At 41.4% G+C, this 22,827-nt stretch overlaps 1 protein-coding gene across 1 annotated transcript in view; it reads right to left on the reverse strand.

Moving 5' to 3' along the window:
* Nucleotides 1-22,037, reverse strand: part of LOC144516508 (nuclear receptor coactivator 3-like) — a 33,151-nt gene extending 11,114 nt beyond the window's left edge. Inside the window, exons 1-4 of the mRNA XM_078247855.1 lie at nt 21,930-22,037; nt 3,660-3,727; nt 1,505-1,609; nt 1,087-1,247 (exon numbers count right to left, since the gene is read on the reverse strand). Coding sequence (XP_078103981.1) covers nt 1,087-1,247; nt 1,505-1,590 — 247 coding nt within the window. The 5' untranslated portion in view covers nt 1,591-1,609; nt 3,660-3,727; nt 21,930-22,037. The remainder of the gene's footprint in view (nt 1-1,086; nt 1,248-1,504; nt 1,610-3,659; nt 3,728-21,929) is intronic.
* Nucleotides 22,038-22,827: the final 790 nt, after the last annotated feature.

A 22,827-nucleotide genomic window follows, 5' to 3' on the forward strand; every position in this document is an offset into this window, starting at 1 on the left:
AACATTTGATGCCAGTGACCTTAATTTGAGAAGTACACACAACCTGCATGTTATTTCGGCTACAGTATAATAGATATTTTTCCTGATCATACTGTCCGAATTTCACAGCAACCATTCTATGATGTCCAGTTAGCTGTGGGAGCTGCTTCCTTAATACAATGAAATAGTTATTTCTGGCCAGCAGGTGGCAGCATGAGTCACGGATGAATAATTAGCATGCCTTTCTATTTTTAAAAGCAGCATGTGTCTGAGACACTAAGCAAGATGACAAATAGTATGACACTGGGTTTAATTACATTTCTGACCAAACTAGCCTTATGAGCAGAAGTAATTGACATAAAAAAGGAGACACCAGAGAAAGCGATTGCAAAGAGCAAATGTGTAAACAGGGGGAGGGAAAAGGTGTTTAAATGGACAACAGACAGAAAAGAGAAAAAACTAATCAATCATTCCCATCCTGTAACTATGGCAACCTGGCTGCATCACACCGGGGCCAGCAGTAGCCAGCTGTGACCCTCTGGGTAGACCCTCTCTTTTCCTTACCCATTTAACCTCCCAGATCTAATCTCAACCAAGCTTAAACAGGTGGAAGAAAATATCCTCTTTTGCGTATCCAATCATGTAAAGTATGCAAAATGATTGGAAAGTGGCCTAAGGTCTTATTTCTGAGTCACCAGTAACATTTGTCTCCCAGAGAGAAGCACGGTTTGGCACTAACAAATGCACACTGTCACTGACAGCCTTGAGCCATGACCACCAAGTACTGGTCTCAATTACTGGTGTTCGTTTTCCCCCCAGCAATACAAACAGCCAAACTGGATGTCAGGCTGAAGCAGCCTGGCCATGAACCAAACACACCACTTCATCACTGGCATCATCTGTCCTGCAGTAGGGTACTTGACAAGATTCAGTCTAACTTAATTCACTGTTTACTCCCCATAACAAATACAGAAAAAAAACAAAAAAATATTCTATTTATAATAACAATAACAACAATAATATTAGTAATAATAATAATAATAATAATATGTGGCTTTGTTCATCACGACCAGGAATGTATGGGTTTACTTTGCACAGTGGTGGTACCTTGCTCTTTGATTTGTCTGATCTGTCTCACGGTCTCCTTGAGGATGGCACATTTGTCAGGCTTGACGTTGAAGCTGTCAATGTTGGAGAGGTTGGCAGAGATGAGCTCAGCTAGCTCCTCGATGTACTTGCTTTCCTGTTCCCTCCGACGCTTGTCACACCTGCCGGGGAGCCAAGGGGATTAGACATGTTGTCATGACAACCCCACCTCCCTATGCCCCGTCCATATACAGGCCATACGGCTTTGGCTCAGATGCTTCAGATATTTTGCAAGCAGCAGACAAAATCTTGTTTGCAGGAGGCCAGGGGGAAGGAAGCGACGTTGTGCACTTGCTGACATTCACACCAAAAACGGCAGCAGACAACGACAAACTGGATTGATATGTGAGTGACACTTATAGGAAGTTACAGCACTCACCCCAAACCTGGTGTGTCACAGGTGGACAGTTTACGTTTGCGGTCGGAGCACAGCGGCTCCAACAAGTTGTCTCCTACGCCACTCATCTTCAGCGCATATCAGCCCCTGAAAGCATATAATTGCACATCATACATATACATGTATACACACACACACACACACACACACACACACACACACACACACACACACACACACACACACAGCAACAGGCGGTGCAACATAATCAGAGGGAATAAACTGAGTGTGGGGTTTTATATGCTCATATGTGTGTGGTACAATCTAATTAAATGATAAGTGCTGATTGGAAAGTGCCATCAGCTGTCGTTTCTTTGCAAAGTATGTTATTATGCCAAATTCAGGCAAACCTTTAAAGCTTAGTGTTTAGTTATGCAGAAAAGAAATCAACAAAATCCTGAAGCTATTTATGTTATAAATGAAGTAGCTTCCAAAGGATAAAGTGGGTTGTAGATTCCTACAGATTTATGAGGGTAGACTATCCATTTAGTATCGCAGCCTTGGTTCCTGCTTAGTGCTTGATGGGAGTGAAATCTCATCTGTTCCACTGCGAGGAGCGACTGATGATGATGATGTAGTGATATGGAGCCCCGCGGGAGATGGGTCATCCTGCGTTCAGCCAGGCTGCCCGCTAGAATGATACCACTCTGCTAGCAGCGGCAACACACATATACACTGCGTATACAAACTGTTTCCAGAACACATGCATGTTCAGGCATGTCGCAGCACATACTGTAAGAGAGATCGGTGCTAGTATCTACTGTCCCAGTAAGGCACATATTCACCAGCCTGCCTCTCGAGGCCAGAAACAATCCAGTCAAGGCTCCACAGTGCATTTTAGGGACTAGTAAGAATAATCCTTCCGCATTCTCTTTACTCTGCATTCTCCATACTGGGCTACATCCTCTTTCTTTCAAAAGGTTTTAACTGCTGTTTTCCCCCATACCATCCTCAGACTACTCCTCCCTTCTTTCCCTCCCACCATGGGTGTAGCAGTACTGGGCTGTGGACTCTGCCCTTGTTTTCTTGGTCTGACATTGCCCTGTGTCTGACCCCCTAAGAGTTCACGTTAGAGGAAACCTCTGTAGCCAGCCCCTAAGGTCACTGCTCTTTCCTATTCCCACCCAGAAACACACACAAAGCCGTAGCGTGTGGCTGCACAACCAGATTGTTCTACTACTCTATCCTCGACTCCGTGTCTGCATATGTGTATGTGCACAAACACAGAGTGAGCTCATTCCAGAGTGGAAAAGTATAGAACGGATGGGAGCCATTATGCAACTCCTGCTTCGCAACTGCAGGCTAGGACATGCAGCCCAGTCCCCCACCACCACTACTCCTACTGGAGCACCAAGCCTCAGACACGCACTCTGCGCCGTAAATCTGCATTGCATGCTTCTTGTCTGTCTACCTTTCACCACCCCTCTCCAAATCTGCCTGTCCTGCTCCGGCTGTGACTCTCACTGCCTTCCCTTCTCTCGCTCTTCCTTCCTTCCTGGTTTCTGTCCTAAGGCTCACCTCTGCAGCAGTGAAGAAAGATGACATCAGCCCTCAGTCAGCCTCATATCCTGAAACGGACAAACAACAGAGCTGGGGGCTGCTGGGGGCCTCTCTGAGAACAGGGAATGCATCGCGGCGTAGCACAGTTTCTAATTTGGTCATGGGGACACCATGTTGAAAACTTCTGAGCTTGTGAGTCTCTTTGTTAAATAAAACTTCACCAAAACAACGATGTTCTCATGGGATTTAAACTGCATGACACAATTTGCAGTAATTTCTATGTTCATAATAGTATGTATCACAAGTTCACTAATGTTGACATTTTGACTTTCCTAAAAGTTTTGACATGACTGAAATCTGAAAACTGACAACTGAAATACACAATACTTCTACAGCAGAGTGAGAGATTGTGAGCAGCAGCCCACCAAAACCACTGGCCTGGCAGTATGCCACAGACCTAAATCAGCTTCATTTTTTGAGAATGTGGAACTTGCTCAGGAACAAGATGAGATATGTTGCACAGACCATCAAGTAAACAAAAAGCACCTGCCAATGTGAGAAATACAACATGTTATATCTAAACATAAAATGGTCTGGGGTGTGTGTGTGTGTGTTTCTACATACACCACATGCTCACCTTGACCAGTACAAGCCCCAGTCAAGCTCCATTCAGGGTCTAGTGTCGTTTCAATGTCTTAACATCTCCTGAAAACAGAAAGAGAAAAACAAAAAAGGTCATAAACTGTGGCGTCCTCTGAATGTCTAGACGTCTCAACATGACTTCATAGTGGCAATGCTCCCTATGAAAATAGCATGAGCTCTTTATATGTTTTGCTTTCATAGAAATTCATGGGAAAAAAAATGATTTCTAAAATTGCACAGGAAGCCATAGCAGATAGCATCCTGTTTGCATCCTCCCTCAGCCCATTCCACTGCGTCATCCCTTTCCTGGAAATGTGGCCACTAATCAACCTATTTACATATTCTGTTTGTCAGGCTGGACCCGTGTCGTCCTGGTTCCTACTCCCACCTTGTAGGATTGCTACTGGCCATCAGAGGCTTTCCAAAACTTAGCAAACTCAGCATTAAGACAACAAGACAAGTGTGGGAATTAAACCATACGAACAAAGGTCAGAAAAATCATGCACAATTATCAGATGGTTGCTAATACTAAATTTAAACTGGTTGGTCAAAAAGCTTTCCTCAATGTACACATAACTAAGCAGGTAGTTTTTATTTGTTGCTACGTCATTTATTTATGGTAAACAAGATGCTACGTCACCTTTCTTTTCTACCATTTCTTTTATATACACAATTCTTATATAACTTTTGAGAAGAATTTGTCAGAAATTATACATGTGCTAGCAACCGTTCTGTTAAAGCTTTTATAACCTTCAGTACGGTACGGTGTGTGTGTGTGTGTGTGTGTGTGTGTGTGTGATCCTCCACCACAGACCATTGATCACATCAGTCCTAAAGGCAGGGCTGCTACTGAGCCAACGCTGCATCTGAATAATTTAACACAGTTGAAATAAAGGGAAACTTTTCTCTATTTCTCTGTCAAAACTGTCAACGTTACAAAAACACCGTAACAACAAATCAACAATTCACAGAAACCAGAGTAAGAAAGCAACGTGTGGATATGTTTTAACATCTTTTAGTTTTAGTTGTGTTGTATCCTCAAATCTCATTCATGTCCCCTATTATTGTTCAACTTTGTTAATCCCTGTGCTTTCTGTCCTTGTTTATTGGAACAGGTACAAACACACGCACACACATGCACGAGTAACTTCTGGTAGTGAAACGTAATTCAGACCAGGAGAAGCACTGTTATGAATATGGACCGCAGCAAGAGGAGGAGTCAAGGCAGACTGAGTAGAATAAAGAGGGGGAGGAGGCAGAAGAACAGGGAGGGGAGAAGAGAGGGGACACAGTGCACTGACATCGATAGTGCTGGGAATCCATTTAATGTATACTGGTAGCAAACTGGGTATTTGACATTGAAGCAGTTCCTAAACTAAACCCGTTTGCTACTTGTATTGTTTATAAAACAGAAAGCATGTCATTGACAACTTTTAAATAGAAATATCTGCTTTTGAATACAGGGTTTCCACTAGTGGATAGCAATCCTGGCGGCCTGCCGGGCTAAAGTTGACTCCACGCCAGGCCTAAGTATCTGGGAATATTTTAAATGTATTTTTGACATGCGTTTTAAACTAAAATGTGTTATACAAATGGTGAACTTCATAAGCATTAACTCTGTTAGCAAGTGTGTGGTCAAGAAAGAAAGAAAGAAAGAAAGAAAGAAAGAAAGAGAATGAAGTTTAAGTAAAGTTATAGCTGTAAACATAGCAGTGCAGTGTGTGTACAGTTTAGGCTATTTGTTGGTGAATAAATGCTACAACTACTCAAGACCCAAGCCAGGTTCCTGTGTCTTACTTGCTACCTGCTGATTAAAGTGAAGGTGGTTGCCCCAAAGTAGGGCTGCATGATATGAGGAAAATATTTAATTGTTTTGATTGATATTAGAGGGAATGATTTTTGCATCATTATTCTCATTTTCATTGAAGAATATATTGATCATGGAGTGATTTTCTCTGGATCTGTACCAAACAAAGATTTTATCTTAAGTCTGTACAATACGGCAGGCTATTTTGTGAACACGTGCGTCAACAAAGACACCCCCTTACCATTCATTTCTTTTTATCGCTGCAAATCAGCGAACCAAAAACTTGGGAGTTTGTTTCTGGCAGACATCCAAACTGTCTCTCGCATGGTATTACGTCATATCCTGTGTCACTTCTCGCATTGTTTGGAAACCAGACATGAACACTGTAGCGTGACTGACTGGCAACAGCGACTTCAAGACTCCTGATTACAAGACAGCAAGTTGTGTAGTCGGAACAGTACAACAATCTAACAACTTTGAAAGAATCTTGGTACTTATGACACTGCATTTTTTGTAGTAATAAAAGGATTTTAGTTAGTATTATAAAAGTACATTATTTCAATACACGGCGTTTTGGCTAGAGGCCAGAATGGCAGCAGTGTCAGTCAGTCAGGACCAGAATAGTAAGGAGGACATTCCTGCTCAGCCTGAAATAAAGCCTGCAATCCGAGCTCCCTGAGACAATGAGTGGCAGGGCCAACAATAAACACCCAAAACAAAGATCAGACAAAGTGGAGCACACACACACACACACACACACACGCAATTACGGACCCCCAAAAACACACCTAAAGCCCATTATATATATTATAAATGTATCAAAAAGAGAGTGGTTACACAGACCAATAATTAAAAGGTGAGACACACAGACACACACACACACACACACGCAGAGCGACAGACAGAGTAATAAAGCAACAAAAGGTGTCCACTAGAGTTTGGGACATCAAGAGCAAAAAAAAGAAACAAAAAAGACTGACTTCCTGTTTTTCTTCACCTCCTGCTGAGCATACAACCAGCTCCTGGGTTAAGTGCAACTGGAGCTCGCACAAACCCCAGGCTCAATGGTTTTGTTCAAGACCAAATCCTGGGTAATTTTGAAGCCATGGTTTGCTGAATCCAATTGTCCAGCCTTTAGTCTAGCAAACTGGTCCCACGTGGACTTCAGTCATGAATAAAATTAAATAACAATGAAAACAAAAGAAAAAAATACTAATAAAAATGTTTTGGTTTATTACTGTATGTGGACGTAAGTGTGAAATGTCTCACTTCCGTCACATAGTTCTGATTTGAAGCTTGCATGTATGAAGAAAGAGAAGAAGAGAAAAGCAAATTGGAGATCTAGACCCCTCAAGCTAACCAGACTGTTGTTTGAGCTACAGTTTAGCTCTCTGACCACATTATAGGATGGGCTGCCTTTATAACTGGTTCGATGTATAGAGGGTTTTCACCGATGTCACGTTCTGGGCTGTAACCTGGATGCACGGCCATATTGGAGGCACTCGGTGTAAACAACTGAATGGAGTAATGGAGTATTGTGCACTTTGGATACTTTAATACTTTATGTCTAACAACAGAAAAGCTCATCAAAACGCGTCCAAGATGCAAAGGCATTGAAGGACTTAGACCACAAAAAAAGGCGCAATATTTTGAGAAATTACAGTTTACTGGCGGTGCAGATCCCTACAAGTTGGCTCCCTCTTCTTGAATCCATGGCGACCCGGTGATTCTTCCTTCAGTTGCATATACCGATATAGTCAACTACTTGGTTCTCTCACCGAGCCCATACACAGCGGAAGACCTTAAATCCTACAAAAGTTTGGAGGCTTATAACCAGATGGTGTGTGTGGATGGGTGAGGGAGACGCAGTACCAAGTCATTAACGACCGTTGTGTTGTGAAGGCCAAAGTAAGTAATGCAATAATGTCTTTAATCAACCTAACCTTAACTGTATGATATCATTGTGATACTCAAGGTGTAGTCAAGTGAATCTCAATAGTTTTTTTTTTTCTCATGTCAAATACCGAACAAGACAGAGTTTTACCTCGTAGATCCTGGTTGAGCTTCCAACCACAAGCGCCTCCTTTCCTCGGATAACTTCTGGCATTCCTCTCCCTGGTTTTTAATAACTTTTGGAAGTCGATAATATTCCAAATGTTTTTCTCGGTCTGACCTATTGGTACAACCTAAAACACGGCAATAATTAACCATTTTCCTTGACGCCGTTCGGGATCTACTTCAGTGCCTGTGCTTTGTTGTGATGCGGAGTACCTCAAACATGGCGACTTCGGGTCTGATGACGCGTCGTGAAAACCCTCTATAGCAGGCTGAGCAATTCTGGGTTCAAACCCTTTCTCGGCCAACAGAAAGAAGAAGCCCAATTGCCAAAGTCAAAGCCACAAGCAGCATTGAACGGGGTTCGGTCGTCACAAAGCTGAGCAAAGTCACTTCAGCTGTTTTTTGTTTTTTTAAAGATACATTTTTAAGCCTTTATTGACAGGACAGCTTAGGACAGGAAAGGGAGAGAGAAGGGGAATGACATGCCGCAGGTTGGAATCGATCCGCTGCGGTAAGGACTAAGCCTTTGTACATGGGCGCGTGCTCAACCAGGTGAGCTACCCAGGCGCCCCCAGCTGGTTTAATTCTGTAGTAAAAGGGGTGAGACCAAGCACACACCTATTTCATCACTACAACGGATGCCGCATTTCAATAAGTCCCGCCATTTGGCCCCCCCTTTATTGGAATTTAACGGAAAATGGGTACGTACATTCAGGTCTTACTGCCTGATGTCTCCATTGAGTTTAAGAAGGACTGCACAAGAAGAACTTGAGTTATGGCCACTTTCCTGCTAAGCGCCACCATTTACAAAGTTCTTTGATTGATGACGGCCATGTTTTTTCACCAATCTTGCTTATTTATAGTAGAAATGTGTATCTCAGTCTCGCGATGCTGTAGACCAATTTTGGTGTCGATAGAAATTTACAAAAGTCTACATTTATATATTACTGTTTTTCACATTATGCAAATTAGCAAAAATCCATCATGGCGGAAGTTTATGGTCCAAGAAGCTTTTTTGTAGAGAACAATGAGCTGGACTTGTGTGAAAAAAGTCAAGTCAATCAGACTCAACGTGGCCTTTCAAAGTTTTGGCCTTAAGTTATAGCGCCACCATCAGGCCAAATGGAATCATATTTTATGGGAAGCCTTGGCACAGCAACTTAAGAAAAGGCATCATTAAGCATATAATACTAAAAAGGCCACACCCACCAATCTACCCCTTCAGGGTTTGAACCCTAATAAAAACCCAACATTTTCACGATGGATTTATGAGGATTTGGCATATTGTGTAATATGTAAGAGGCACTCTAATGTTATGCTCCCGTTTGGCTTTGGAAGTAGGTTAGTACTGTAGGTATCAAGCTGCCACGACCCAGCTCTAAGGCCATGACACAGAAAGGGAACTAAACACAATTGTAATGAGAAATTAAACAATCAGAAGCTAGTAAGCTTTGCATGCTGACATAAGCAGCTTAATTTAGAGTAGGCAAACTCACTGTTAAATATGTTCTTTGCACATTTGCGCTTTCAGAGAGGCATACAATAAGCTATGATTGTACAATCAATGTTCAGGGGAAGAGGTTTAGCAAAGTAACATTAGCAAATTGTCTTTCTTTAGGTCTTTACTTCAGTGAGTCCCTTAATGGTGAGATATGTGAGAGGTCTGCTGGTACCAAAAGTACAATACTCAAAGCATCCTTGCGAGATGCAGATGGCAGAAAAAGGGAACCATTGAATGACAATTCTGCTCTTGCTTCATATAATTTAGAACAATATTTCACTTTGTTTAGGAGCTATCCATTAGCTAGACATTTTGGGGATTCCCCCTTAATTTTGAGTGAAGATAACGTCCGGAAGCAAACATTTTGCACAAATGCACCCTTGTTGGTAAAGGTTGCTTATTAGCCATTTTCCTGCCAACATTATACATGATTTTAATGAAACATGGGCTATTGGGACTGAACTGGAGCCAGAGGGTTTAATGGAAAGATGGAGCGTGCCGCCACACAATGAGATTCAGGGATGGGGATGAGGAGGACATATGTCAAGCATGTGCGTACAAGTGTAGATTTAAAAAAAGTGAAGCTGTAAATTGTTCATAGAAAGCCTCCATTTAGGTGCAGAGGCAGCTGTGAAATTCCAGTATGGCTTAAAAACCAGAATGAAAACACAGGCTTTGTCTCTGTGCTTGTCTGTAGTGTGATGTCTCTTCTTTCCTCTGTATACCTTTATGATCCATTCAAACCATGTCCGAGTTGCGAACGGACACTGCCAAAAATAAAACAAACACAAATTTGTTTAATTTCTGTTTGCCCAAAATCAAGGAGCAGTTCACAGTGGAATAAAGCACACCTTTCAAAACCATGGTAGTCAGTGCATTTACATGCACAGCGGTAACCGGGGTATGGTCTAAATGTTAGTTAAGTGAATAACGGGTTATGCTAGTTCTCCCTGTATACATGAGCGGGGAAGAATGGGAAAAATGATGGCTTTAAAAAAAAATTATCAACGTAATGGTTCATTCACACACTCTTGTCACAGTGTAGGAAAGCACAGTGCTCTCGCCAGATGACTGACAACTTTGTTTGGCTTATTACTTATATCTTTAACCAGGGTTGCCCAGTGTCAGGTGGAATTAGCACGCTAACGTTAGCGTTTGTTTACGTTCATTTTCCACCACGAGCATGCAGCTACAAACACAAATCAACAGAGAACTCTGTAATGAAACAGTATCTAACAAGTGTAGTGAAGCGGCTCTGTTGTAAAGGCTAACGGTACTCAATTAGCACAATAACATCATGTTAGAAAGCACAGCCAAAATGATTTGTCATAAACTAACGCTAACGGCATTAATAGGCACTGTATGGCAGCTAACATAAACTTTAGCTGTCTCCATGAAGCACCCAGCTAAGCTAACATTACTATAACTTACGACGCAGTTAGGAAACAAGAATGAGCAAACTAATGTTAACATAAGCACTTTGGCTCGGTGGATGTCGATTTTAAAGTCATGTTAAAACTATTTCCCGTCCTTCTTCCGATTTCCAGCTGCAGCTGCGATGTTGTACTAACTAACGTTACTCGGTACGTAGCTAACGTTAGCTTAGACCTCACAATGCCTTGTGTTTCTCACTCTCGCTAACTTATTGTTCATAAAATGTGACATTATTTATATAAGCATATTTATAAAAAAAAAGTCGCATTCGAATAGTAATTTCAGCATTCAAATAGTATTGATTTTTTTACTATTCGAATTATAGTCGACTTTCGGTATTCGCCCTAATGGGTTTTGCCTTAAACTTGTAGTATACATGATGCCCATTAATTAATGTAGCGACAGAGAGAAGACAGTTCAATGTACAGGGAAACTGCTTCAATAGGATTGCTTTTTCCCCTAAAAAAAAAAAAATATCCCCCACCCGTGCCCAGGGCACACAACACACAGACTGTGTGTGCATCTCCCCATTTTTCTTACACAAACTGCACTGTGTAAAAAAACAGGGAAAATAAATTAAGGTGGAAACAAAGAGATATTCTACTGTGTGTGTGTGTGTGTGTGTGTGTGTGTGTGTGTGTGTGTGTGTGTGTCACACATGCATCTCCTACAACTATCCATCATTAATATGGACAAAGAATAGAAAGAGCCAGGAAAGGGTGCACATGGGCACAGGTCCAACCAGCTACATCTTTAACAACCCCTTCATTTTCTATAAGCGTGACATGTTTGTGTATATAGCAAGATTATAAGAGTGAGGACACGGCATCGTCCAGAGTAGACTACACTGACCAAACAAAATGCAGGCGGCTGTGTTCACACAAGGCTAATATTATGGAAATGAGTTCATTAATCAATGACTAAACCGCCTTTTATCTGGAGAGCCAGAGCACCAGGGCCTGATCAACCGCCATGCTGTCTATTCTGATAACACCCACATCTTCACTAGCAACTAATGGAGATGCAGTGAGAAGAGAAATCTCATGTAGCCTCCGATAATTCAGTGTGAAGATATGTCAACCATTGTAATTACTTTGGGCAATATTTTCTAAATGACCTCACGTTGATATAAAAAAAAAGAAAAGACTGTGCTTTGGTTTTAACTTTGCTTTTCATAAGCAGTGTGTGCGTTGATGTACACGTTTCAACTGTGCCACTCATTTTCAGGCCGCAGCTCTGACGATTTTCTCTCTTCCCTTCCTCCCTTCCTCCCTCCCTCTTGCTCTCGTCTTTCTCTCCTTCCTCTCTGTGCTCCCACCCCTCTCCCCACCGCACCCTCCCCCCTCCCCACCATCCCTGTTGGATTGGTGGAGTAAACACAGGAAGAGAGCAGGCTCTGTTCCACCATGCCAGAACTGGGGCTGGGCGTTCCAGCAGAGCTCCTGCGCCGGGGTCAAAAGTTTACTGTGGTTTTCATTTCACCTTTCCTCAGCCAATCACAGCGCCACACTGCAGCGCCTGAACTCCGACCCCTGCAAAGAATTCCACTCAAAGATGGTCGTACGCCAGTTTCACAACTGCTTCCCCCCCAACTCCCATTTTTTCCTTTACTACTCCTTTTCCTTTCTTTTAACTGGCCCGTTTCATGTGTTGACAGAGCCTAGGTGAAAAAGATTCCAAAAATGAGGTACAAGGGGTAACAGAGAGCAGGAGCAGAACTAGAGTTTTTAATCTTTGCAGCCATGAAAACTATAAAAACTCACTTTCTTTTATCTCCCAGGGTGATAAACAGCTAACCATGGCAAAATAAAAAAATAAAACCACACACCATTATCTAAAAATCGGAGAATCACAAAGATCGTTTTACAGTCTGACACACAAGTAGGGACCATTTTAGTTGGTGTTGTTTCAATTCCAGTGCAATAAAACCCACAGAATTATCGATTACAAAAAAAGATAGAACATAAACCTTATTCTTGTGCATTTGATAAGGTGTAGTGCTCTACTCTTTGGTTTTCCTTCTTCATGTTCCATCATCCACCACATGCCGTTCAGTTGCAGGTAAACACTATTAAATGTGTTAAAATGACTTATGAGGACAGGCTGGATACAGGTGCTGAAAGACAGACAGCGAAGGCAAATGGGTGAAAAAGAACAGAGGAATCAAATCAGAGTTGCTCAGTCTAACTGGACACACACAGTTTGTTTTTGTCTTGGTGACACTGCACTCTGTTCCTATCTGCTGAGTGACTAAACTTGCACTGCTAATCCCTCACACTGTAGCCCATATATATATATATATATATATATATACGGATTGTTGCGCCATTATTCGCCTCGCAATTCTGTATAAAAAAGGTACGGACACGGAATGGGGGGACAGAGTTTTCCGGCGTTAGGCCGGCAGCAGATATAGTAAGAGTGCCAAATTGACGTCTGTGAGAAAAGCACAGCCGGCAGGGTGGGACTACATACACACACGCACTATGCTGTTTTGATGCAGAATTAGTCTATTTGTGGTTGCGGCTAAAGAGGGGTGGGGGAGGTTGGCATTAAAAAAAATTATGAAGTTAAAAAATGTTTTATTTAGCATTCTGATGTGTGATCTTCTGATTTCTTTCTTCATGACACTCTTTTTTTCAGAGTTTTTTTTTTTTTTTTTTACTTTTCTTTTCAGTTTCAAATTTAATGTCAGTCACTGTTGAGGGCTTAGAGGGGAGTGGTCAAGAGAGCGGAATTTACTTGTAATATGGAGAAATGTTTATGGCTAAGGCCATATGGTCAAAATTAAATGATTGATTAATGTCTTAACAATAACTTACAATTACTTATTTCACCAGTAAATTGCTGGTAAACGACAAAAACAAGCACCAGATGGGAAAAGGGTATTTTACAATAACTTAAAATGCACCACGGGGCTGGCGAATTTCAAGAATTTCTGTTTTGTTTTTCCGACAACGGCAGCTGCAGACTGTTACGTCCCGGTGTTGGAATCCTCTACAGGGAACTAGAATCACACTTTACACCGCTTAACGTAAGCTGTCAGCATTTTAACCACTGTGTTTAATCCAGCTACTAGCTAACGGTAACATAGCGTCCCGTGCAGCGATGCTTCTGAAGAAAAAAAAAAAGTCAGGCACCGAAATTTTCGTTCTTATTCAGTCTCGTTACTACCGTGAACGTCAGAACCGGTGGCCTATTGGCACGGCGTTTCGGTACCCAACCCTAGTAGCTATCCTATGGATTCCTACCAGAGGACGCCCCACCCACAGTTGCAAGTCAAGTCGGCTTTCAAAACGTAATTTCTTTTACCAAAGCACCATTACACTAGCCTAGAAATCTAGACGTACCCTAGCGACAGCAAATGTAATTTGCAGCCAAGGGGGTCTAGGCACTCTCCATTGGCTTGCGATCTGGAAAACCAAACTCTAGTCAGGCCAATCACATCGTGTATAGAGTCAGTGGGCGGGCTTATGGCTGCTGCTGCTGGGAACAGCTACTGGAAGACTTGGAGTTAAGCTTTTCTTTGAGAAAAGAACGGCACTGAAGTCATTCTTAAAAAAGGAAGATGTGTTCAGAGTTTTGCCGACCGGATACGGCAAAAGTTTAATCAACTAGCTTTGCTACCTTCTTCGTTGCTCTGCTTGATGATAGCGCTATCCTATTGCGTGCAGTGGGAATTTGAAAGACAACTGTTTATCCCGCCCCTCGGATTGAGCCCCGTCAATGGTGAGTTCCCAGACCCAACATCTTGATGTGGGTCTGGCTTGTCAGGCTACCATTACACATGTTATAGTAATGTAGTTAGTCTGTCTATTGTGTTCAACCTATGGTTGTGCTTTGTTAAATTAGTAACGTTACCGTAAATGATGGCGCTGTGGCGGAAATGGCCGTCATTCCTTAACATTATGCTAGCGTAGTTTTCCAGGGATTTGTGCTCTTATTTTTCTAATCTGTAAATTACAACGTGTCTGCCAACATGAGCTAAGGGCCCGAGGGCTATGACTGTTGATATAATTGTTGATTTTCTTTAGATGTGCCAAATTGTACAATATAAGTGATTATTGGGCGGACTGTTGAGCTAAAGCTATGCTAGCGGCAGCTGTCACTTTTTGCCATAACTCCAAACATCCTGGGCTGTAGCTGACTCAAGCCAGAGAAATCGTACATGCTGTTTTTTTGTTAATGATTTTTTTTTTTATTGATGAGGATAAATGTTGAATAAATGTTTATTTCATAGGTTATGTACTTGTGTTATTACAGTATCTGGGTCACATTAACAGTGGTATAACCAAAAGTAAAATATTTTTCTAAATTTGACTGAAAGAGACAATTATATATATATATATATAAACATTTCTGAGACAAATGTATAGCAAAATTTGGAATTGTTACAGCTCTAGCATAATGCCGCTGTTGTTTGGCTCAGTGTAAAAAAGCAAAGCCAGCGTAACACGGATCTTCTTTACAGCAGTATTGCCGAATCTCCTTACGGTCTGTCTGCCTCACTCCCCACTGCAGGAGATGTATTCACACGACACGCTGTATTCACTTTACTGTTTACAGTTAAAGCTGTTAAATTGAACCCTAATATGTACTAAACACAAAGCATCAATACTGTACCGAGCATAGTATAGCGCCCTGTCGGACAAGGGGAAAAAAATTCTACTTGGCGAAGTCAATTTTTACTGGCCCCTATACATTTTTTTAATTTTTTCTTTTTTATTAGTGGTTATAAATAAACTCAAGTAAATTGTTATATTTGATCTTAATTTACAATGTATAAACACATCACGAATGGTGTCATAGAAGAGTTAAAGTTCATACTGAAAGTGGATGCTATTAATTAAAAGAACCTATCCAATCTAATTGCAATAAATAAGCTACTAGAGAGACAGTGGTTTATATATGTAATTTATTTGTTTGACCGCATACAATTTAGGTTCTCTCATTTCTACTATAGCTCTAGTACTAGTAGCTACACTGCAGGTCGGCAACAGTGATGAAAAATATTGTAGGTATTATGGGTCCTGAACGTGGTCACAGTTATGCTGAAACAGCTGGAAAAGGTTGTCAACAGTAACATTACCTAAGTGTGTTGGTCCTTTTTAGCAACATTTTGCTTTATTTTCAAATAATCATTTCTCAAAAGCGTCACATTTCAGAATATAGTGTCCTTTCTCTCACATAAAAAAACTGTCATATTTTATGGAAATCAGCCACCGAGGCATTCATCCCTGTCTGTCACTCTGCCTGAGGAGAAAATGCTTTAACGTTACTTGCGCTGTTGTTTATTTGATTGTTATGACTTCTTAGGTCGTCCTGTCACTGTTCCAGTTGCTCACACTCAGAGGGGAGAGAGCGCTTGAGTTCAGTGGAGCAGACTTAAACCCACTTGCCCGAGTGGGTTGTTATGTGTACTTGCCCGACGTGGCGTTTTACTTGCCCCGGGCCATCGGGCAACCCTTATTGTTGACCGCTGTTACAGAACTAATTGTGCAGCCTTCATAACACTACATTTGCAATCACATCTGCAGAACAAGAAAAATACAGTATCCTGTATCTTACAGCTCATGTCTGAAGTTTACCATGATGATGGACTTTTTACCATTGATTGTGTACAGGCTTTAGTAAGACATTTGCATGGGAGCTACATCCTGCTTATCTGTGAAGCAAGTAATACTGTATGTAGGCTGTACTACCCAAATAGTACTAACAACTAGACATCGATACGCAACACTGTAAATCTACTTGCAATTTGAAACATGAATTTAATAATGTTTAGCTTTAATCCAATTTTCAAGGGTGGCCACATGGAACAGGGTAGTATCAGAGTAGTACAGATAGTGGTGCTAATTGAACAGGGACCTTTACTTCTCCTATTTTAGTCACACCACAGTCATATAAAATCACTTGTTTCAGTATGGCAGTAGGAATCAGATGAGCACATAGCAGCACAAGCCGAATGGAAACATAGTGATCCCTTGCCAAAAGTAGAGCCACCTCCATACAAAATACTGGATCAGACTAATGTTAAACTTTAACGACAAGCCACATACACAGGAGTGACGTCACCAGGCAGAGTGAAGAGCAGTAATGGTGAAAGGAACATTTTTCACCTTATCCAGGAAGGACAGGAAAAAAAAAATCAGTCCAATTAAGGAATGAGTGTTGTAGAAAAAATGGATAGTAATAAATTATCTGACACATGCCTTGCCAGTGTTGACATGCTGTAGTAAGTCTGGAGCCTTTAACGATGGTGTGGAACTCTGTCATTCACAACTTGACTTTTCTTTGAACTCAAGGCTGCAATAAAGTAGAAATCACACTTGTGGAAAATCGACATGCTGTCTAGCACAGTGCTGTGAGCAAATGTCTGCACACTAACTGCAGTTTGTGGTAATTTCTTTTAATGAAAAAGGAGCTTTTGAATTGCAGGTAAACTATAAGATAGTGCCCATAACAGTTGCTTCTTGCATGGTCACATACGTGTACATATCCTCTTGCAATGGCAGTGCAGTGCCAGCCACAGCTGCCTCTCAATCCAGACAGACCCAGAAACCACACCCCACTGCCACATAAGTCCAACATCAAACCATTCATACTGAAAATGTACAGAGAGGAACACATGTAAACAACGCAAACCATTTGACACTGTTCATTTCATTTTCATAGGTGAGGAGTATTAAGGGCAGTAAAGCTGAGGTCTGTGAAAATTTGGGACAGAGAACCTGTGCACTTTGCAGTGGTCAAAATTGGCCAAAGCCCCTAGTTATTTTGGTTGCAAAATAACTATTTTGACTGTGCCAACACACCTTTTTCAACTTTTGTGCATTTTAGGTAGAGTATACATGGGATGAGAAAATTGTAGACAGGGAGAAGATGGAGAGTGTCCATGTAGCAAGTTCATATAGAAATGACAATGTTTCTTTTCTCTCCCCCTCTTCACCAGCCTCTCTTTCTCCTTCTCTTTATGCAGAATAACAGACAGAGAGCATCTGGTAGCAGTTATCTCACAAACCAAACTTTTTTTCACCCTTGCTGTCTCTCCCCCAAAGCATTTTATAAAAGGGGGCCCTAAACAAAACACAAACAAGGTCTTGCTAACTTTTTACAATGGTAACAAAACTAGGCCAGGGAGCTACCCTCCCACTGGCTTGTTCAGGTGAACACGTTTTACGAGCATTCTTCAGCTGGGGGAGCGAAAGTTAAAGGGGGAGTTGAAGTTAAAGAGGAAGGGTAAGGAGGGGAGGGGGGGGGGGGGGGGACAAAGCTCTTGGCACCCCCTTCCCTAATAAACTTTTGCCTTCGTCCAATCAACGAGGACTACAGAGGGTGAACTGTTCCAAATCCTTGCTGGTTATAAACTAGAATTGGGTGCAATGATTGCTTCAGGCTGCCCGTTTGGCTTTTAGAAGTGTGCATGGCTCACATATGGCTCAGCTAGCCTAACACTTGGGTATTACCTCAGAAGAGGGGACAGAGGGGATGAATGAGATGTGACTTCAAATAGAGTCAGAGTGCAAACTGCACCGCTTGACTTTGGACTCGGTGGGCTGGCTTCCTCTGACTAGTGTATAGCAATCTGGTTTCAGCAGCTCCCATCTCATATTCTCACTTTCACTTGTCAGGGTAAAGTAGCTGTAAATATTTCAGCAGTGGAAACACAACTGTCTTGTTGAGCAGCGTTTTCTATATTTAGCTCAACAATGGTGGGAAGACCTACCTGTTGAGTACTACCACACCACTTTAGCAAACACAAAGACAGATCACGGTCACTGCATGAGTGATCTTGAGATGTGGGGACAAAACGTATGTTTTACACAGCTTAAACTGACCACAGGAAACTTTCTTAAACCTTGGTTGTAAAATAGCCTCTGATAACAAGTCAGCGTCAAGTTTAAACGGTACCGAACAAAGCTAGGCTAAATGTTGAATACTCTAATAACTTGACATTAAAGAAAAGTTATTACTGGAAAATGATGTACTCTCTCCCTGAATAACAAGTACTAGTTGCAAGTAATCCGTCAGAGGCAGCAACTCTGGTATTTTTCTTGACTAACCCTACACTACCTGTACTGCTGCCTGACAAAAGGAACTCAGACCATGGTGTCATATTTCAATTAGGTGAAACAATCGGGCTTTCCTTTCAGCTCTGTGTGTCATCAAGAGTCCTCTCCAAGCCACTGCTCACAAACACAGCTAGTAATCTTAAAATGAACACATACCACATTACCGATTGGCAGTTACTCCAAACAAATCTTATAACTCAGTCTTTCGGCCTCTCTTAGGCAGACAGACTGACGAAACACTAAAAGAATGCTTTCTATTCAGACATTAGTGATGCAAAAAACACAGTTTGACAAAGACAGATTAGAGACAGTTATCAAAACGTGGCAAGCTCTATTTTTTTATAACAGCCAGTATTTAGAATTTAATGCAACCACAGAGCAGAAATATTTACCCAAGCCCTTTAAAAAGGGAGCTCATGCAGCAAAATTAGAGTCCTAAAGTTTTTAATTATTTAAAAACCTTAAAGAAGGTATTATGTAACTTTTGTTGGTAAACACACAGCATTCCCACCCTCCTCCCAAACTCAACAAGCCAAAGAGAGAGAGAGAGAGCAGAGTTAGCGAGAACAAAGCAGTGAACCAGAGAAATAAAATGTTATTATATATTATATCTGATTGTTTCACAGCGGTTACATTCCAAAGCACAAATAAACAGACCCGTACCTCCGCACAACCCTGCGTGAAGGTGCATTGCCATTGGTCAAACGGACAGACCGACAGCACAGAGCAGCACTCTGCACACAGCAGAGGAGAGAAACCAGGAGCAAGAGGAAACACTGAAGCACATAAAAAACCCACAGTGATGCAACAACCTGTTTTCATCCCAGGTCGTCAAACACCGCCGCTTTGTATCATACGGACACTAAAGGGGGCCTTGTGCGCCGGTATGCCCAACCACCATGTAACACAGGAAACACTGACTACCGCGGAAAGCCTATAGAGAGTCTATACACTGTTTTTAGAAAAAACCTGCAGAGTATGTAGTAGTAATACCTTTACATTTTAAACACAAATCCAATAAGAACTTTATAAGAACTTCATTGAGAAACATGAGTCTAATTCAGCGTACTGACTTCAGAAATGCAGTTTTAACATATATTCACATACTGTATGTATGGTGTTGTTTACAATACAGTGGGCTGGAGATAGTGCTCAAAGGAGAACTGGAATCAATCAAATTCAAACATTCCCAACTTTACCAGGGAGCTTTGGATGTCACTGAATACATTTGAACAGCCAAAATGTAGTGTACTTTTACACAGATCTATTATCTGACATAGCTGATCCCCAGATTTATTAGTTTACCAAGTCTGTTTGGTAACCAGCTCACAAAAAACACATTTGTTTTGTATTGTTGAAAGGGTGCTAAAATATTCAACATCAGATTACCCTCTATGAGTAATAACTAAATCACTAAAGCCACTAAATGTATGCCCATTCAATTATCAATCAGGCAATCTGATGTAACCACAGAATCTGCCACGAGAGAGAGAGAGAGACTTCTCCCAGTCCCATGAGAAAAAGTGATAAGTTAATGAATTATTGAGAGCACAGGGGCCGGCAGACAAAGAGCGAAAGCCATGCATCCCAGTCACTTCTTTACCCCATCTGCAGTCAAAGAATCCCCCCAAAGATTGATTCATTGTTAACGCAGCCTGACACCCTGTGTGAGGGAGAAAGAAAATGGTAGATAAAAGGGACAGAGAATGGGGGACAGGGGGCTCCATTTGCCAAGAATATGAGCAGAAGCAGTTCATTGGACAGGTTCCCACAGTGGTCATTCTAACACTTAGAAAAATACCACATACATGGACTTGAGTAATGGCATTCCATCAAACTCAAAATAAAGACAAGTTAGCTCATCTGATGGCACCATTCCCGCTTGTTTATTCCCAGCTACATTTAATGAGTGGCCTGCATGAAATCATATAAGCAGGAACATTCATCAGTAAGCGGCATCCTAGTAGCTAGACCATGTAGTATTATGACAAAAACGCCTACATTATTTCAGAAACTCTCACGTGGAAATAAGCATTGAGCTGTAATACCTGCAAGTATTGGCAGGGATGGCCCCAGGCAAAGAGAGCGACAGCACACCTATACCTCAACTGTTTGTGGAATGACTACCTACCTCCTCATTGTCTGCTTACACATGAGCACACTCTTCAAGAATGTCATCTTACCACCTCACAAACTGTGCTCAGCATACACCTTGTGGAGCACAGAGAAAGCAAACCTGGACTCTACCTGAACCCTGTGAGCGATCATCCTACCCTGCGATCTCTCTCTCTCTCTGTGTGCATGCACATAAATATGATTTATCAGCAGTGAAAACCAACTTGTATCATATTGTGATGGGCCATTATACCAACTATTACAATCACGGATACGTAATCTCACTACAGCCATGCAAATATATAACAGATGCTGTGGATTCTCCAGAGCAGCCACACTGAGTTAGTGAGTTCAAGTTTGGTTTGTCAGCAGGGCAGAGGACAGTGAAAAAACAAGGTGATTAATTACGTGCAGGCTAGTTAACATCATAAATGTATCATTAACCAAGAAAATAAGACTTATTTCCTGTAAAGCGGCAAATACTGCGTCTCTCCTTTTATATGACTTGATTAAATTAGTTTGTTGCCATTTGTTTAGATGATGTTGCATTTTGTGTGTGTCAAATTAAAAGGTAAGATAACAATTCCACAAACCCAATGTATGTACAATACACCGTGTTTAAATGTGTTTACCCTCCAATACATTCATGGTGGAGGCTAGACAACCGTTACAAACGAGCAATAGACAATTTTATTTTCACTTTGTTACCCAAGACAACTACTGCGGTGTAAACTAACGTTAGCTGTGCACACAGCCCCGTTTGAACTGAAACTGAGCAAGTCAGACGTCTGATAAAAACAACATAACGTTTGTGTGCCCAAAGCTATTTCGCTGTGTTGTGGACAACTAACACAGCCTAGTGGCTCTACAAAGGTTTTGAAACACAAACGAGTTTAGTCATAAGCAGTGTGGAGTATTAACAGCTACCGTTAGCGAATCAGAGAGCCTGTATCTCGTAAACTTTGTAGCTAACGTATAATGAAAACACCAACAAACACCGTAACCGGTACAAATGGCACATTAACAAGCCGGGCTTAACGTAAATTACCATCGTATTGACAGTTTAGGAGTCAATAATATCACAACAGGCATTCCATAACAAATAGACAGTGGTAAGGTGGTTCGTTGTATCACGGTAGCTTAAAAACCACAGCCTGCTCGGAAGCGGAGCAACACCAACTGTCTTTCTGTGGCAAATGTGCACGTTATAACACACACAACCGTCAGTGTTCAAAACTTGGGTATACTCGATTCATAAACTAATTGCAGAAAACTCACCGGCTTCGACGCTTTTATTGAATAGAGCAGTTTCTTTTACGCCTCTACAAACTCTCCGCCATCTTCGGCAGGACCGTGTTTGTTTAAATGCGAAACACTCCCAGAGCGGAGGGACCCAGCTTGTAGCAAACCGACAGGACTTCTGGGTAATGCAGTTGCTTTCTTTTGCAAGCCGCATCAAACAATCTGACACGTTCTGCAAACGAACTACATCGTACACCAATACCCACAGGCTATATGAGCAGCAGTCACTGATATTATTAGGGGAGAGATTGAAAAAAACTTATTTATAGGCTGGCAGAAAAGCAGCTTTATGCAAATGACTTATACCCCTAGAGTATTACATTATTATGTTATTCACTTTACATACAATTACCAAACATGTTTTTTTACAAAATGTAAAGAATTTAAAATTATTTTTTAAACAGTAAATAGAGTAGCTACAAGCAGGCATTTGGAATTAATTTAAGGAAAACATGTACACATCGAATGAGGGTTGACTTCTAATGAAGCAGAACAGTGTAAAAAGCTGGACATTTTTCCAATATTGTTTCTCTTGGACTTTACAAATACATAGGATGTATGGCATGTGGCTTGAATACAGCAGGAATAAATATATAATTGCAAAACATTAATTTGCAATCATGATTTTTTTCTCTATTTCGTTAAACAGAAAACTCCATCCGCTGCATCACATTTGGCCTTTTAGAACCTTGCAATTACATCAATTATAAAGTGACTGCCACTCAACTACATGCCAACTTTATGATCTTTTCTTACTCTTATTTTTACCTTGAATGTGACTGTGAGAACTGAAACTAAATAATTTCTCTGAGGGGATCAATAAAGTATTCTGATTCTGAACATGTGCAGCCCGATACCCCACAGATGCTAGGTC

The sequence above is a fragment of the Sander vitreus genome, chromosome 4 (assembly GCF_031162955.1).
Source record: "Sander vitreus isolate 19-12246 chromosome 4, sanVit1, whole genome shotgun sequence".
NCBI classification, from domain to species: Eukaryota; Metazoa; Chordata; class Actinopteri; order Perciformes; family Percidae; genus Sander; species Sander vitreus.